Source organism: Aristolochia californica, unplaced genomic scaffold (assembly GCF_029961685.1).
Source record: "Aristolochia californica isolate CCGP_79_NKW_82.1479 unplaced genomic scaffold, dmAriCali1.0.hap1 SCAF_12, whole genome shotgun sequence".
In the NCBI taxonomy this organism is placed as follows: Eukaryota; Viridiplantae; Streptophyta; class Magnoliopsida; order Piperales; family Aristolochiaceae; genus Aristolochia; species Aristolochia californica.
Genome location: NW_027181793.1, coordinates 1,802,146 through 1,820,157, shown reverse-complemented (window position 1 = coordinate 1,820,157; position 18,012 = coordinate 1,802,146). Strand labels below are relative to the sequence as shown.

The 18,012-nt window shown below is 42.7% G+C and overlaps 1 protein-coding gene across 1 annotated transcript in view; it reads right to left on the bottom strand.

Annotated features, from left to right (window-relative positions):
* LOC137947053 (UDP-glucose:glycoprotein glucosyltransferase) overlaps positions 1-18,012 on the bottom strand; it is a 109,443-nt gene that overhangs the window by 46,974 nt on the left and 44,457 nt on the right. The window contains exons 12-13 of the mRNA XM_068793344.1: positions 17,850-18,005; positions 4,348-4,416 (exon numbers count right to left, since the gene is read on the bottom strand). Coding sequence (XP_068649445.1) covers positions 4,348-4,416; positions 17,850-18,005 — 225 coding nt within the window. The remainder of the gene's footprint in view (positions 1-4,347; positions 4,417-17,849; positions 18,006-18,012) is intronic.

Sequence of the window (18,012 nt, the reverse complement as noted above, 5' to 3'; positions counted from 1 at the left end):
TGGGGAGAGAAGGTTTATGCTGGCTTTTGTAGAAGGAAGCTACTGAAAACTGCCCTGATGGATATTGGTTTTCCTCAGGCATCAGGCCTCCTTGGCGATTTTGGCATTTTCATGATGAGATTATGGATTTATGTTGTGGTCTATCTTTAAGAGTGGGAGCATATGTTTAGAAGTGTCAGGCCGGCTGTTTCTCTTTCACACCTGCTGTAGAGTAATTGTTACCCTTTTGGACACTGGTTAACCTTACCTGCTTCAGTCTTTGGATTGGGATACCGGGGTTTTGTTGTGTATTTTTCTTTTTGTTAAATTGGGTCAAAGACCCTATCCCAAAATGACTAGTCACTTTAGGAAACATCTTTCCCAACTAATAAACTCAATATCTTTGTACTCACTAATCCATGTGGGACTATTCCATAACATTCTCCTCACGTGTAGACCATCTTTTGTGGCTCTACAAGTGGATAATTTAGGACTACGCGGTTTAGGTGTAGGCCCTCTTTTGTTGCTTTACAAATGGATAGTTTTAGGTGTAGGCCCTCTTTTTGTGGCTCTACAAGTAGATAGTTTTTAGGTGTAGGCCCACATACCCACATATGAGTATTTGCTCTGATACCATGTGAAATTGGGTCCAAGGCCCTATCCCAAAATGACTAGTCACCTTAGGAAACCTTTTTCCCAACTAATAAACTCAAGATCTTTGTACTCACTAATCCATGTGGGACTATTCCTTAAAACTTTTGTTTTTAGCTTTTAAACTATCTTTTGGTTGGCATGTAGTTAGTTCTGGCCTTTGTAATTTGTAATTTGCACCATTTCCTCTTTCTTGCAATGAATTTTGTCACTGTTCTCAAAAAAAACAAAAAAAAAAAAACTGCCAGACTTGTGAAAACCTTTCTTCTCAATAATAACAGGTTTTGTGGAGTGTTTGCCTTAACAAAATTTTCTCTACTGACAATCTCAGAAATCGTGGCCACCAAGGGGTGGACCCCATTTGCCCTTTCTGCCAGGTCGCAAAAGAAACTGTTAGCCACCTACTCCTTCTATGCCCTTTCTCTTGGGAGATATGGATGTTGATTATCAGTCGAATTGGACTCCAACTCTGCTTCCCTACAGACCTCCTCGCAGCTTGCCGAATGCTTGCTGGGACCCCCATCCCCAGTCTCGAAAAAATGAAGATTTCAGCTTGCTCCACTTTCATCTCATGGGGTCTTTGGTCGCAATCAAAGGAGATTCATTGCCAAGTTCAACTCTCAAGATAAGAGTCATTGAAACTATCTCAGGAAATTCTTGTTGTTGGACCCACATTTCGAGATCCGCAAATTTGGCGGCAGATGTACTTGCCAGGCAAGGAGCTACCCTACAATCACTGGTTGTAAGGGAAATGCTCCCTCAAACTTTGTAATTTTCTCCTATTTTATTAATACATCTTTTTCAAAAAAAAAAAAAAAAAAACTATCTCAGGAAATATTAATACATGGCTCCACTCTTGAAAACCTTTTTCCCACTTCTCGGGATCTTCTATCAGAAACAATTGGAGATGTCTTGCCCAGCTCCACACTTCTTCGAAGCCCCCATTTAATTCTAGGTGGACCCCACCGCCTGTTGGTGTCCTTGAACTGAACTTTGACGTATCCTCTTTTGGCAACCCTAGTATAGATGGTTTTGGCGGAGTGATTCGTGACTCTCTTGGGAACCAAATCATCTCCTTCTCCAGCCCTCTCGGTATTGCGGATTCCACGACGGCCGAGCTCCACAGCCTACTTAATGGGCTCCGCGTTTTCCGCGATCATTGATCCAGGCCCATTCTCATTGAGGGAGACTCTAAGGTGGTGATCGCTTGGTGTGAGAATTCCTCTGCACCCCCGTGGCACCATTGGGACGCCTTTTTTGAAATTATAGAAATTGTCAATTTATTTGATTGTTTTTGGTCTCTCATCCCGATATCAGCAAATTCCGTGGCTAATGCTTTAGCCAAACGAGAAGCTTCCTTGCAATCTCTTATTGTTAGGAGTTAGCTCCTCCTTTTTTTTTTTTAATAAAATCACATTTAATAATAAAAAAAAAAAACAGAGTAGGACATTTTTGGGCCCAGTTTGTACCCCATTTAATTTGCTCCTAAGTTGTGTTGCCACGTCTTAAGGCTATTGTCCGTTTGTGAAAGATCCAATGGTTTGTTGTCCCAACTAATCATTTCGGGCCGGCGGGTGTGGGAGGTGTCTTCAGAGACAGTTGTACTGAAATTATTCTAGTATGCGGCGCTGGTTGGCATTGCCAACTCCAACACTGTTGAAATGAGTGCCCTCCACTATGGGTTACAAATTTTCAAGGACCACCTTCACGGAAAGCTGCTTATCGAAGGGGATTCCAAAGTCGTCATCAACTAGTGCTCCAACTCCAGCTCCCCCCCTTGGTGCCAATGGCCTATCATTGATTATATTGTTGACATAGTGCCCACAATTTATTGTATCTGGAATCACATTCCTAGATCAGGCAACTCCTTGGCTGATAGAATGGCTAAGATTGGAACCTCCCAGCAATCTCTCATTGTTTGGGAAGGCTCCTGAAGAGCCTTTTAATATAATTCAACATCATTTAAAAAAAAAATTAATCATTTCGGGATGGACCTGGACTCAACTTTAACAAAGGGATAAAGTCCAAATTTACCTGTTTGAAGAATGGAGTCCTCAGGTCTCTTTATTGCCACATACATCTAGAAAAGTTTAGCATTTTTTGTTTTGCGTCAATGGAAACAATGGTGCCCTATTGCATGCTATAATTGTTGATACTGCCCTTATCATCCAATGACCATTCAGTTGGCAATTTGTTGCCATAAAAACAGTATAGATTATATTTGTACAGGAGCCCATTGAGGCTGCAAGAAAGAACCTCCCTCAACTGCAGAAACTTGCCCATCCTTCTCTCAAGCCAGTGCTTGATCAGAGGAGCTTTGAAGTAACCAATCCTAAATTTGTTATGATTTACATAACCAGACAAAGAAGTTCAAGCATTGTGGGCATCAGGTCCAGACTTTTTTTTTTTTTTTTTGAAAGAGGACAATGGTGTGACATGTGTGGGTTTTGAACCACATCTTGTGCAGACATACCTTATAATGTTTGCTAAATCTTTAATTTTTGTGGGTCATGACATTACTCACGTCAGGCAAAACAAAAACCCTTGTCTAGAAGTTGTCTGGTAATTAAATCACTACTAATATAGCATGCCATGTTGATTGCCACGTTCTGTGAATGAAACTTCACATGTACAAGTTAATAATCCCTCAGCAGTTTCTTATGATTGGAAGCTAAAATGGCCTCCCAAGGTAATGCACTAATGTAAATTGTATGGAGAAAACAGTTGATCATATACTGATGCATTGCTAATTCAGCTACCACGTCTGTGGTTCTTTTCATTTTTAGCCATCCCTTGACTTCTGGGCTCATCAATTTCTACCTAGCACCTTGGGCATTATTATTGTATAAATCCATGTAAGAGTATTTTGGTCATTTAACCATTCTGGTAAACACCCCTTGAGATAGATGTAGGCTAGGTGTAATGTTGGTGCATTCTAATCCATTATCGAGATTCAATCCTGAACTTCCCCTATCATTCTTTTTTTAAAATGTATGCATAATTTTATATATAATTTATTTGACATATATTTTATCTAGAGTATTAAATGTAGGTTAAGCTCGAACTCGGTTAAAATTATTAGGCTCGGGCTCGATTACTATTTGAGGCTTGAGGTTAGGGTTGGCTCAAGCTCGAGTTCAAAATATTTAAATCAAGCTCGGCTCGAACATAGGAAGGTTCGGACTCAGCTGGATTCGATGCCACCCTTATGCCCAATTTTAAGTACAGGTCATGCCCAATTTTATGTAGAAGTCATTCCTAATTTTATGTAAAATGTATGCCCAGTTTTATGTAAAATGTATACATAGTTCTATATACAATTTATTTGACATGTATTTTTTGAAATTTTTAAATGTATGTTGGAGATTGAACTCGAAACATGTATTTTTTGAAAAGTTTTAAATGAATGTTGAAGCTCAAGCTTGGCTCGAACTCGGTTAAAATTATTGGGCTCGAGCTCGAACAATTTTAGGCTCGAGCCTGGGCTCGGCTCAAGCTCGAGTTCGAAATATTTAAATCAAGCTCAGCTCGAACATAGGCAAGTTCGGGCTCGGCTCGATGCCACCCCTACTCACTGCACTCTCTCTCCAACATACTTGCAGTTTTAGGTTCACTCTGGTAGCCTTTTTTTGTTTGTTTTCAGTAATATCATCAGCATACAAAAATTAAATGGACAATACCATCAAAATAAAGATTGATAAAGAAAGTACCACATACATTCGTCAAAAACTGGAAGGCCATATGGTTCCCATGATTCTGAAGTATGTAATGAAAAAGACGTGCAATCTGCAAAATAGAAAACAAAGAACTTCAGAATCAATAGGAATGTACGTAATTTTGAACAGAAACAGGAGTGAACAGATCTGACATATGGAATTCCACAAGCATATGTACTTATGATTCTAGAATCTAAAACTTACATATTATTACACAAGTGACTGAAGAATTATAAATAACGAGCTGCAATTCAGAATTATAAATAGAGAGGTAAGATTCAGATTTCTACATTTTTAGAGGGAATGAAGAGTGCGGAGGAACGACGCGCACCTGAGGACGAGAAGCAGAAGGAAAAAGCAAAAACCATAGAGGGACACATCAGGGTACCTATTGGTTCTTGGCGAAATGGCTATGCACAGGGTCTACATGCTATCTTTTTGTTGATCTAAATATACATTTTCTTGTGGATATCATCAAGTTTGATGATGATAAAGCCACCAAAATTTCAATGAAATCTATTGAAAGAAGGACATATTTTTGTATTGCATCATTCAATGTCATCATTCACTGTCATCAATTTCATAAAAACTCTCCAGCGTGCCAGCACAGACAATAAAAAAGCAGTCTAGACTAGAAACCAGAGATACCACATAAGTACTGAAGACCATCATGAAAGATCATATGTTGTATATCAGAGATGCAGGGTGATACAAGGTTAGCTTAGCCCAGCTCATTATACCAGAGCATTCCATCAGTGGCTCAGGTTGGCATTGGCCCTTTAGTACGCTGTGAAACTTTGGTCAAAAACTGTGGGGAGGTAACTCTACTCTGGATCACACTTCGACAGTCACTAACACAATCCGAACACGATACAAATATGTTCAAAAAAATTCCCCTGGCATTTATGCAACCCGATAACAATCTCCCCCGTTAATGGTACAATTTCACTTTCTATTGATCCTACCTGTGCTATTGTGAACATAAAAACTCTGGAGAAATATGTGGTGGTTACCATTTTTTTTATGAAAAGTGTGAATTTATTAAGACAAGAAAAGGAAAGATACGACCAAAAGAAAGGGGTCTCCCCAACACATCAAGGGTTTGGAGGGATGTGCCCCGTCTAGCTTGAGAGTCCACAAGGTGATTGGTAGATCTGGGTTCATGAACCCAAGTACAATCAAGGGAGGAAAAGACGCTACATATATCTAAAAAGATGTCTCAATGTATCCATGGGGGATCTTGGATTTGGCACACCAATCTTTTTTTTTTTTTTGAAAATGTCTTAAATTTGTCTCCTTAGCGCTAAGGACAGAGTAGTACGATCCAATAGAACAGACCCTGTTCAAGTAAGGTTGTATTTGGCACACCAATTCAACCTTGTCGTGGTCTATCGGAACGTGAAGCTCTGGAAGTCAGTGGCCTTTGCGAAGCCTTATAGCCGACCAGAATTCAAGCAAACAGATCCAGATAAATTAATTTAGTGGCCGGATAAGAGTGGCTCTTTCTCAATCTCCTCCGCATATCTTATTATTCGAGGTTGGATCACGCATGGTCCCAAGTATGCAGTGGAGTTCACATGGTACCTCAACGCTCCCCCTAAAGTAAAATTCTTCATATGGAGTGCTTGCCTCAACAAAATTCTCTCTGCTAACAATCTCAGAAATCATGACCAGGTAGGGGTGGAACCCATTTGCCCTTTTTGCCATGTCGTAGAAAAACTATTAGCTAACTGCTCCTCCTATGCTCTTTCTCTTGGGAGATCTAGATGTTGATAATCAGGTTGAATTGGATTCCAACTCTGCTTCCCTGTGGACCTCCTTGCAGCCTGCCGAATGCTTGTTGGAACCCCCGCCCCCGGTCTTGGAAAAATGATGGTCTCGGCTTGCTCCGCTCTCATTCCTTGGGGTCTATGGTTAGAGCGCAATCAAAGGAGATTCAATGACAAGTTCAACTCTCAAGAAAAAGTCGTGGAAACGTTTTTTTTAAATGATAATGATTTTATTTCAAAGAAAGGGAAGATACATCAAGGGAGGCCTCCCCTAACAACAAGAGATTGACGGGAGGGATCTAAGAACATGAGACCAAGTACAAAAAATGGTAGAAGCAATGTCCAAAATATCAAGAAAAATACGACAGTGACGCCATGGGGGGAAGGATGAGGTGGAGCACCATCCAATGACGACCTTAGAATCTCCCTCACCAATAAGGGGACCACTGAAGCGATCCTGAAAGATACGCAAGCCATGAAGGAGACTAGAGAGCTCAGCAGTGGTCGAGTCAGCAATTTCAAGAGGGCCAGATAGCAACACGGCGGGAGGCAGAGGGGACGGACATTTGAGCAATAATCTTCCAATTGGTGAGGACCGGGAAACAAGAGAGGCAAGTAAGTTCTTTCCGAGAGCGGATCCATGTAGAGATGAGCCTAGTGGCAGTGAAGGAGACGAAGGAGACCTCAGCAGCAAAGCGGAAAGTACAATCAAACCATCTGGATTTCCTCTCCTTCCAAAGGCACCAAGGGATGAAAGCAACGCAGGCAACCATGAGAAGCTTGCCCAGGCTGGGAAGACGAGACCCATAAGAGAAACGACACATGGTGATCAGGTCAAGTGGAATGCAAAAGCTGAGACACATACTGTCAATCGTGTAAGTGCACACCTTCTAGGCGAAGCCACAGTGGAGAAGAAGATGATTCACGGTTTCAGCCTCCGTCTCGCAGAAGGGGTAGAGAGAATTGGGAGTGGTGTTACCGCGCCTGATAAAGTTGTCTGCAGTGAGGATCTTAGTGTGACAAGCACTCTAGAGAAAAACTTCACCTTGGGCGGGGTCGAAAGGCACCAAACAAAAGCAACCGGGTGGGGGGGCGGGCGGCCGAGACCATCCCATAAGATGGTGGTAGGCCGAGGAGATAGCGAATCGTCTGCTATCACCAGGGAGCTAGATCATCCGATTTGCTGTCTGAGGGCGGACAATAACACTGCCAAGACTATCAATCAAGCCATAAACAGAAATGGCTTCCTCATCAGTAAGGGCGCATCTAAGGCAAAGGTTCCATGAGCCATTTCCCCAAGGGTCAGAGACATATAAGTCGCGACTCGTGGTGAGCTATAGCAAAGGTGGATAAGACGAAGCAAGAGAGTCATCGCCTGACCACCAATCCATCCAAAAACGCAGATTGGAGCCATCCCCAACAAAGAATCGAATGGCAATGCGGAAAGTGGAAAACAGATGAAGGAGAGATGACGACAGTTTCCATCAATGATCCATCTATCTCCAAGATGCTAAAGCTTGAAGGCAACCAACTCAAGAAATTTTTTTTTTTTAAATGATGCTGATTTTTATTAAGACAAAAGCTCAAAAGAGCAAATTACAAAGGAGGGAATCCTTCCCATACAACGAGAGATTGCTGGGAAGTTCCAAATTTATCCAATTTATCAACCAAAGAGTTGGCTAATCTAGGAATGAGATTCCAATTACAATGCAAAGAAGATACAATGTCAGCAATACTATCAGTGATGGGCCAGTGGCACCAAGGGGGAAGGCCGTCTTTGGAACACCAACTAATAACCGTCTTCTAGTCACCTTCAATGATTAACTTGACTTGGAGACGATCTCTGAAGATTTGGAGGCCGAACAGTAGAGCACTAACTTCAACAGTATTAGAATCGACAATGCCCACCAGACCAACATAAGAAAGAATGGGGTCTCCATTGTGACCTCTGAATATACCACCCGCTCCTGCTGGACCAGGACATCCAATAGCACTACCATCAAAATTCAAATTTATGCAGTCACAAGGGGGAGGATCCTAGATAGCCATTCTAGGAGCTCTGCTAAGGCCAGACATGTGAGCGATCAAATTCAAATTTTCCCGAAGCGAAACCCCTGAAAGAGTGGCAAAAATCTTTCTTTGTATGAAGCCAGCTAGAGATAAGGCCGACAGCATGAGAAGTCGTGTTGTCTGGGGTACTAGCTTTGGAGTTGAATATTCGGTTGTTCCGCTCGAGCCAAATGCACTATGGAACATGCGCAAGACAGGCTGAAATAATTAACTTGCCCAGCCGAGGAAGGAGAGTCCCTCGAACCATCTCAAAGGTGCCAAAGAGGTCCTGATGTAGCCCCAGTTGGAGCCCGATTTTCTGAAATATCTTCATCCAAACTTGCCACGAAAATCCACAATGTAAGAGGACATGCTAGACTTGTCTCTTCACACTCACCGCAAAGGGGACAAGAAAGATCGGGAGCAGTGAAGCCTCTTCTGTGAAGGTTGTCTGAAGTAAGAATTTGTTCCTTGATGGTTGATCACACGAAGAACTTGATTTTGCTTGGCACTGAGAGTTTCCAAGCCAGATTTGCCTTGTGCTCATGAGGACTAAAGTCTTGATTTCTGATATGAGAGTAAGCCGAAGTCACAGTGAATCGGCCATTGTTATTGGGCTTCCAAATCATCTTATCAACTGAGTGCTCCCGAATAATAGTACTGCTGAGTTTAGTAAGGAGAGAACAAAAAGGCAACGATTCCTCATCATTTAATCCCCGACGAAACTGAAGACTCCACGAGTGATCACTCCATGAATCAGCCATAGAGCAAGAGAGGTTGTTTGCCACCCTATGCAGCCCTGGAAAGTCCTCTGAGAGAGATCGGGGGCCACACCATTCGTCCGACCAGAAGAGAAGGGTCCTTCCGTTGCCCATGTGAAATGTAGTAGCATCTCTGAATACTGGAAGGAGCTTGAAAACTGATTTCCATATCGGGGATAGGAGGTGAGTAGTGCCACGAGTGACCAACTCAAGAAATATTGCTACATGGTTCTACTCTCAAAAAGACTTCTCCCCCTTCTTAGGATCTTCCATCAAAAACAATTGGAGATGTCTTGCTTAGCTTTACACCTCTTCGAAGCCCCTAGTTAATTCTTGGTGGAACCCTCCGCCTGTTGGAGTCCTTAAATTAAACTTTGACGGATCCTCTTTTGGCAACCTTGGCTTAGCTAGTTTTGGCGGAGTGATTCCCGACTCTCTTGGGAACCAGATCGTCTCCTTTTCTGGCCCTCTAAGTATTGTAGATTCCACGATGGCCGAGCTCCACAGCCTACTTAATGGACTCCGCATTTTACGCGATCATTGCTCTGGGCCCATCCACATTGAGGGAGAAGGTGGTGATCGGCAGGTGTAATAATTCATGTGCACCATTGGGACACCTTTTTTTAAATTATGAAAATTGTCAATTTATTTGACTGTTTTTGGTCTCTCATCCAGAGATCAGCAAATTATGTAGTTAATGTTTTAGCCAAGTAGGGAGCTTCCTTGCAATCTCTTGTTGTTAGGAGTTAGTTCCTCCTTTTTGGTTCTCTTAATAAAATCAGTTTTCATCAAAAAAAAAAAAAAAAAAAAATCAATGATACCTTTGGAGTCTCCCTCAATGATTACAAGACCAGAGAAACGGTCTTGATAGATCATAAGGCCATGATACAAACCAGCAAGCTCAGCCGAGTTAGAGTCTGAGATGCCCAAGTGTCTGGCGAACGAGAGGAGGAGGCCGCCATTGTCAGCATGAATGACACCACCAAAACCTGCAAGCCCCAGACAACCACAGGCGCTACCGTCAAAATTCAACTTGAGGTAGCCGGGAGGAGGAAGCAGCCAGACTTCCATAGTGGAAGGACGAGAGGGCCCAAACATGGCAGCAACTAGACGCTAGTTCCCCTGGAGGTGAGAGTTGTGGAGGTGGAGGAATTCCTTCTTCGTAAGGAGCCAAGTGGAAACTTGTCAAGAAATAGAGTCAACAAGGGCCAAAACGTTGGAAGACTTGAGATGAAATTTCCTTTTGTGTCTTTCCTTCCAAAGTGCCCAAGGGATATGACCCGCGCAGCTGGAGGTTAGCATTTTGCCAAGTTTAGGAATCCGAGAGCTAGTTAGGGACTGAATCATGGACAAGAGGTCGTGAGGGAGACAATCTTGAAGGCCAATCCAATTCAGAAGGTTGAATCATATTGCCTGGGCGAAATGGTAGAGAAACAGCACGTGGGTGGCAGATTCCAGCAAGCTATGGCAGAAGGGGCAGGAAGGGTCTGGAAGTTGGGACCCACGTCTGAGTAAGGCATCGAAAATGAGGATTTTATTCCTGCACGGACACCAAACAAAAAACTTGGCCCAAGGCGGCGCATGAAGAGACCAAGCCAAAGCTGCTGGGTGGCAAGGCCGAGGGGTGTTGACGCCTTGGATGTTGTTGTAGGCAAAAAACAGCCGTGAAAGAACCCTTGGGCAGGGGGTTCAGATTAGCTTGTCCAGAATGGTGGCTCTCATTTTGACATTTGCAATGGCAAAGAGGAGGTTTGATGCTTCCATAACTTCAGTATCTGTGAGACCCCTGCGGAATTGCAAATTCCAGTTCCCAGATTGTTGCCAAATATCTGCAACCGAGGCCATAGGGTGATTAGAGAAGCCTGAGAGGGAGCTGAAGGCATTCACCAGCAGTTTGTCACCCAGCCACCAATCTGACCAGAATTTTGTATGAAGTCCATTACTAGGGAAACACTTGACAGAGCAAGAAAAATGGGAGAGAAGCAGAAGGATTTTCCTCCAAATTGACTAGAATCTATCCTGCCTACCCCCACCCTGCTGGCCCGCTTTGGCAGCAACCAGAGAGCGCCAAATCAGCAAGGGAGAAGTGTTGAAACACCACAGCTATTTGAGTAAGTATGCTGAATTTGTGCCCAGGATACCTCTCATGCCAAGAGCACCGAGGAGCGTTGCTGACACACATCTGCCCAGTTCACGAGATGATATTTCCTTTCACCATTAGGCCCGCCCCAAAAGAAAACGACGCTTGAAAAATTCTAATCAGTTAGCAACTGCAGCTAGGAAATGGAATAGGGAGAGAAAGTAGCTCGGGATCCCATGAAGACAGGATTTAATGAGAGAATTTGCCTGCCTTAGATAAAAACTTGCCTTGCCGAGTAGCTAAGCAGCTCTCCATCCGTTCAATGACTGCGTTCCAGCAATGCTTGTTCGGGGTGCAGTCAATCAGCAGGAGACCAAGATAAGTGCTGGGAAGGTTGGCAATTCTCCAGCCGAGATAAGCAGCTATGGAATGAAGAGTACCCTGCTCAATGTTATAACCCGTGATGGAGGACTTTGCCCAACAAACGTTTTGGCCAGAGAAGAGCTCGAATAAATTCACCAATACTTTGAACTTGGCAACTTGCTCCATAGTGCCTTCTCCAAAAAAGATAGTGTCGTCGGCATATTGCAGAATAGCAATGTCTTGGTCAAGGTGGTTTGAGATGGGGAAAGCCATCCAATACTCTTTGCGTGCCAGACAAGCGTGGAAAATATTCAGCAACAATGTTGAAAAGGAAAGGCGATAAGGGGTCACCTTGCCTGATCCCATGAGTGCCATGAAAACAACCGCAAGAAATGCCATTGACCAAGATGGAGTAAGAGGCCGAACAATCACAACCATGCATCCAAAAACACCAAGGAGTTCAAAAGCCCATTTGCCCAAAAAGATAATCCAGGAGCTTCCAAATGACATGATTGAAAGCCTTCTCAAAATCCAGTTTGAGAGCAAATCTAGGAAAGTTCGGAGTGCTTGAAGGAGTCGAGAAGCTCTTGCGCAGCCATTGTTGAGTCGAGGATGTTTCAATCGTGGATGAAAGCACTCTGACAATGGTGAATCATCTGCGGTAGGACCTTCCTGAATCTGTTAGCCAAGAGCTGAGTAATAATTCTATAGGTGCTAGTGGTGAGGCTGATTGGTCTAAAGTCACGACGGTGTTCAATGTTGATTTTCTTAGGAACCAAGATTATGAACGATGACCCCAGTGCCAGGTAAGTAATGCCACACTAGTGAAAGTTGTCAACCACAAACCCTACATCACCACCATAAGATAGCATCATCATTTAATAACATAGAAACAATACTAACTTTTACTTCCTCGTCAGTGAGTTTAGAAGCCCTGGAATATTGCTCCACTTGCAACAAGAAGTTCGCGATCACCTTCAAATCTCGTACAACATCGTAAGCTTTAGTATCCAGCAGTTTAATCTTTATTTGAGAAAGAAGAAAACACACCCCCGCGTATAGAATAGCTTTCTCTAGAGTAATCATCCTCATCCTCATCTCCTCTAACTCATTCCCCATCTCGTCCAACATGCTATTTGTGTCTGACTCCAGCACTAACAGTGCTATGAACGTAGTACTCAAGCCATCAAGCCATTAAATCGCCTCAAGGCTTTGATGCTGAATGTCCACCACTTCTTGGACCTTTTCCTCCCAGTTCAAGCATTGGAACTCCACCTTCTCGACCCTCGATTACAAAAAAGAAACATGAGAAAAAGTTTCAAAAGCTTTCTTCTTACTTTTGATAGGTTGAACTTCCAAAGATTTAGGGTTTTACTCCCCTGATTTCTGTATTGTTCTCTCTGTGTTAATATATCCATCATTTTCAAAAAAAATTCCAAAGATGGTTTCAATGACTCCATGATTCAGTTCTGCTCATATAATAGTGGTCACGCCATCAAAGTGAGCAAAGGTCTGTTCTTAAAACTCCAATGTGCAGTGTAACTCACTTCGCACAAAAATGGGCTAGTCAACATCTCAAAATAAAAAAATAAAGAACTTAGAAAGGAGAGAAACAAGCTAGGGAATAAAGAGGCCATTTCTGGCACAAAAATGAAGATGAAACACACTAGGTAACAATCCTATTTATCAAAAAATTGGAGACAAACGACCCTCATCCTTTATTTTACATCCGATACCATCTTCACCTAAGCAAGAAGATAACCCTTATTTGAAATCCAAATCATACATTAACACATGCCTTAAATCACTCAACAAATCCAAATCAAAACCATTTGAAATGGACTTTATTCAAATTTCAAACATTCCAAACAGTCAGCCAGGCCACCTACTACAGCCTACATGCACGCTAGCTGCCTGCACTAGAGCAACTACATGGCACGAATGTGCGTGCACACTAGAGCTTATTGTTGGTGGACGATGTGCCATGGTGGACAGTGGAAGCAAGAACCTTAGAGGAGATGAAAAAAATGCATAGAATGTGGATTTTGATTTCAGCCATAAAGTTCAAAAGGCATTTTCATCCATTCTCCTTGTTTGCTTGCAGACAAATCAAGAAAGTAAAAGCCAAATTAGCCATGTTCTCCAAAATCTCACAGATAAGTCCTTTTTTTCCACTAATTATAGCTAACCCAAGTTGCATGCCTCTAGTCCACATCATCTTCTTCTTGCTTTGGTTCTTAGTTTTTCTTAGAAAGCTTCTTGAAAAGCCTAGAGTTGCTCAAGCAGGAATCATATGAAAGCACAATTTTTCTACAGATTTTTCCTGCCAGGTTCATCAAGAACATTGAAACAGAATTATGCTGACATAGTGTTGACGATCTCCATCACTGAATAGGGCAGAGAACTTTAAGAGATTCAGAAATCTCTCATCAGGGTAGGTTGCATGTGATCCCAAGGGACTTCAGACCGATCAGCCTCGTATCAAGCCCCTACATGATTATCACCCGTATACTTGCTCATAGACTCGAGGTCTTTCTACCCATGGTCACTCACCGTGGGCAAAGTGCTTTCATTCGGAGAAGAGATATTTTGGAATCTGCCATGACCGCTCATGAACTACTTGACCATCTCACAAAATCTGGTCCCCCACGTTCTGTTCTCAAGCTCGACCTTGAGAAAGCTTTTGATTGGGTCAGTTGGTCGCTTCTAGATGATATTTTGGACCATATGGGTTTTGGCCACCGATGGAGAGATTTTGGATTCATAGCCACATCTCCTCTGTTTCGTATTCCCTCCTTCTCAATGGCACAGTTTGCGGGTATTTCCGTGGACCCAGAGGTCTACATCAGGGTGATCCCCTCTCCCCCCTCTTATTCAACCTGGTTGCTGAATACTTGTCCTCAATTATCTACTCTGCCAAAAATTTGGGTTGGCTCAGCTCCATCTCCAACTAGAGAGAATTTGACATCCTTGCTACAATTTGCTAGTGACACTATTTTCTTTGGTGTTGGCACACTCGAGCAAGTAATCAGACTTAAAGCCCTCCTTAACCTCTTTGAGCTCACCTTGGGACAGAAGATCAACTGAGAGAAGACCCCTATTATGGGGCTCAACATTCATCCGGATCTCCTCCAGGCTATGGTTGATACCCTCGAATGCAATATTATGATGCTTCCTTCTACCTACCTTGGCCTTCCTCTAATTGACAACAAATATTGGATGAACCTCAGAACCCCGGTTAATGAGAGACTCGAGCGCCACCTATCCAACTGGAAGGGCTGCCTGCTCTTGAAGGTGCATAGCTGAGATCCTGAACTATTATCTCTCCTTCTTGCCCTATCCTACTTCCATTTGTCGCCGAATTGACCAGATCAAGCGACACTTCTTGTGGCAAGGCACCAGTAACGAGTTTAAGTACCATTTGATCAATTGGAAAGATGTTTGTTTGCCCAAGCACCTTGGGGGTTTCGGTATAAGGAGCACATTGGAGATGGGTCATGCCCTCTTGCTTAAAAGGGTTCTGGAAGCTCAATTCTACCACTGAGTCTATTTGGAGGCCCATGGTTTTTGCTAATTTGCGAATGACCGGGGCGAGATGATCACTGTAGCCAGGCTACACCTTTTGCCACCCAATTGAAGAAATATATTCCATCTCTGCTCGACTTTTGCATCCACTATCCTTTTTTTTTTTTTTTTGGGCAATGGTTGTAGTTTGAATTTTTGGAATGATTGGTGGTGCGGGTGAGGGTGCGGCCCCTAGCGAGCTTCTTCCAGCCCATTTTGCTGCTCATGACTCGTCAAGACTTGATGGTGGCTGAAGCATGGGAGAATGGATCGTGGGAGAATGGATCGTGGAACCTTCATCTTAGAAGGGGGTTCACGAATGATGATGCCCTTATCGCATGTAATCTGGTTCTTAGCCTCAACTCCTTCAAGGTCTGCTCTCACGTACTAGATAAGTTGATCTAACTCCCCGATACCAATGAACACTTCTCTGTGGCATCCGCCTAATAGACATATTCAAAGCTGGACTTGACCATCTTATCCTCATTCGATTGTAGTGGTTTGGTGCCTCATGGCCCCACATAAAGTCAAAATTTTCCTTTAGAGTGTGTGCCTTAATAAGATCCTCACTGCTAACAAACTTCGGAGACAAGGCAACTCCGCGGCATGCCCACTAGTCACCTTCTTCTCTATTGCACCTTTGCCTAGCAGATTTGAACTTCTCTCTTTAGCAAAGTGGGTCTCTCCGGGACTTGAATGAGATGTGTCACTTCTCCTTTGGGGTCTACCTCCCCAAATTGGGCAGACTTCTTCTCTCAGCATGTACCGCTCACATCCACTAGTGCATATGGAGAAAACGGAATAACAAAAGATCCAATGGCAAGTACAATACCGATGACAAGATCATTTTCTACACTACCGGTCTCATCTCCACCTAGTTGCAAACCAGAAAGGAATTTGATTGCTTGAAAAATATCCCCCTGTGCACTAATTGGCGTGTGGCTGCCCACATGTCCATTCCTGCCCCCATCCTCAAAGGTCACATGTTCCACCCCCCTCCCGAGCTTTAAGCTCAATTTTGATGGCAGCACTTTTTGACAATCTGAGGGCGGCGAGCTTTGGTAGAGAATTTTGGGACTCTGATGGGACTTCTCTCATCTCATACTTCAGACCTTTGGGTATTGCAGACTCTACCACTGCTGAGCTCTAAGCTCTCCGCCCTCCTCCACGGCCTTCGCATTTATCATGACCACTTCAGCAGTTCCCTCATCATCGAGGGAGACTCCAAGGTGGTGATCGGTTAGTGCTCTTCTCCCTTGTCTCCCCTTGGCACAATTGGGACACCTTCCTGGCATCTTAGACCTCTCATCCTTGATTATATATCTGGACTCATGTACCTTGTTCAGCCAATTCTAGTGTTGACTCTTGTGATAAGCTTGGGACCTCCCTCCAATCTCTCATTGTAAAGGAAGGTCTCCCTCAAATGTAATTTTAGCTCGTTGCAATAAAATCATCACTCTTTCAAAAAAAAAAAAAAAAGTTGCATGTGCTCCCTGTCACTGATGGGGAAGATGTCAAGCTCAAACTCTCCCTGCCAGATGCATTCCTCTCCTACTTGCCATTCAATAATAAGCCCACTTAAGCTACAATCAACCCTCGCCCTTGGATGGATCAAGCTCAACTTCAACGGGAGTTCCAAGAGAAAACCCTAGTCCCTCAGAAGTTGAGGGAATTCTTAAAAATAGTGAAGGTCACAGCATCCTTGTCTCTCATGCCCAGGTTGCTGCCCCCTTCCTCTCTGAGTCCTTGAATGTCAAAGGTGATTCTGCCCTTGTTATCAGTTGGGCTGCCAAACAAAGCAAGCCACCTTAGAGGTTCAGGCACTTGTATGATAAAGTTTCAGTCTTAAGCAACACTGAAAGCACCTCCTATCTGATTGAGGGAGACTCTAAAGTGGTCATAAGCTGGTGCTTTAATCCAGCCTTTCTCCCGTGGCGGGATTGGCCAATTAGTTCATCTATTGCAGATATTATTTCTTCCATTTCTTGTAATTGGATTTATATTCCTAGGCTAACTAAATTTGGAATCTCCCAGCAGTCTCTCATTGTTTGGGATGGTTCCCCCTCCATGTAATCTTACTCTTTTGACCCTCTCTTGTATTCGGGGACTATCTTCCTCTTGATGTTGTGCATTAAGTTCAGCTCCTTTGGACTAGTTATCATTATTCTCAATAAAATTTTCATACATTCAAAAAAACAGAGAGAGAAAGAGAAAGAGAAGAAAACAATGTAGAACCCATTATCTCTATGAGTTGACTCAAATCAACTAACAAATGCTCCAAGATAACCTGCTCTAATGTGAGAAATTTGAAAAACAAAGTATAGAAGAGATAGGTTTAAAAAACCTTACCCCGTAGTTTTAACTTCAAACATATTAAAATTTAAAATCATATCCCTGCTTTAGACCCTAGAAATCTAGTTTCTAAGAAAAAAATTTCTTTTAAAATAAAGAAAACTAAATAAACTCGAGTTATAACTTCTAATGCAAGTTAAAAAAAGTGCCAAAACCATATTTCAAAAAAATCCGGATTCAAAAGATGGGTTTCTCTAACAACAAGGCCACAATATTTGTTCAGAATACAAAATCCCAATTAACAAGATGAACCATTTTCTTTCCAATCACCCTGTCCAAATGGAATTATGCTCCGTGGGTTCCATCTTTTTTGAGGAAAAGTTGGAACCCATGGAGCACAAACCATGGATTCCATTTTTGAAGTGCGGGATTGTAAAAATAAATAAAAGATAGAGAAACAAAGGATGTACATCAAGTAATTTTCGCCTTATTGTTAGAGAGTTTTGTAGCTACCCTTCACTCAACAAAATGTTATTCTTGTAGTTAAAAAAATAAAAAATAATAAGAAGAAACAAAAAAATAGAAAAAGCAAGAACAGTAGAGACAAAGAGATTGAGAACATTACCAAACTAGAAATATCCTTCCCGTCTTCCTCAGCAGAAACTATGGGAAGTTCACCACCATTTTCTTCAATCTTCTGGATCAATCTTGATGAATATAATATCACGCCAAATCTCATAGGAAGGTTATTTTCATACATTGACATAATCAGGTCAATGGACTGCACA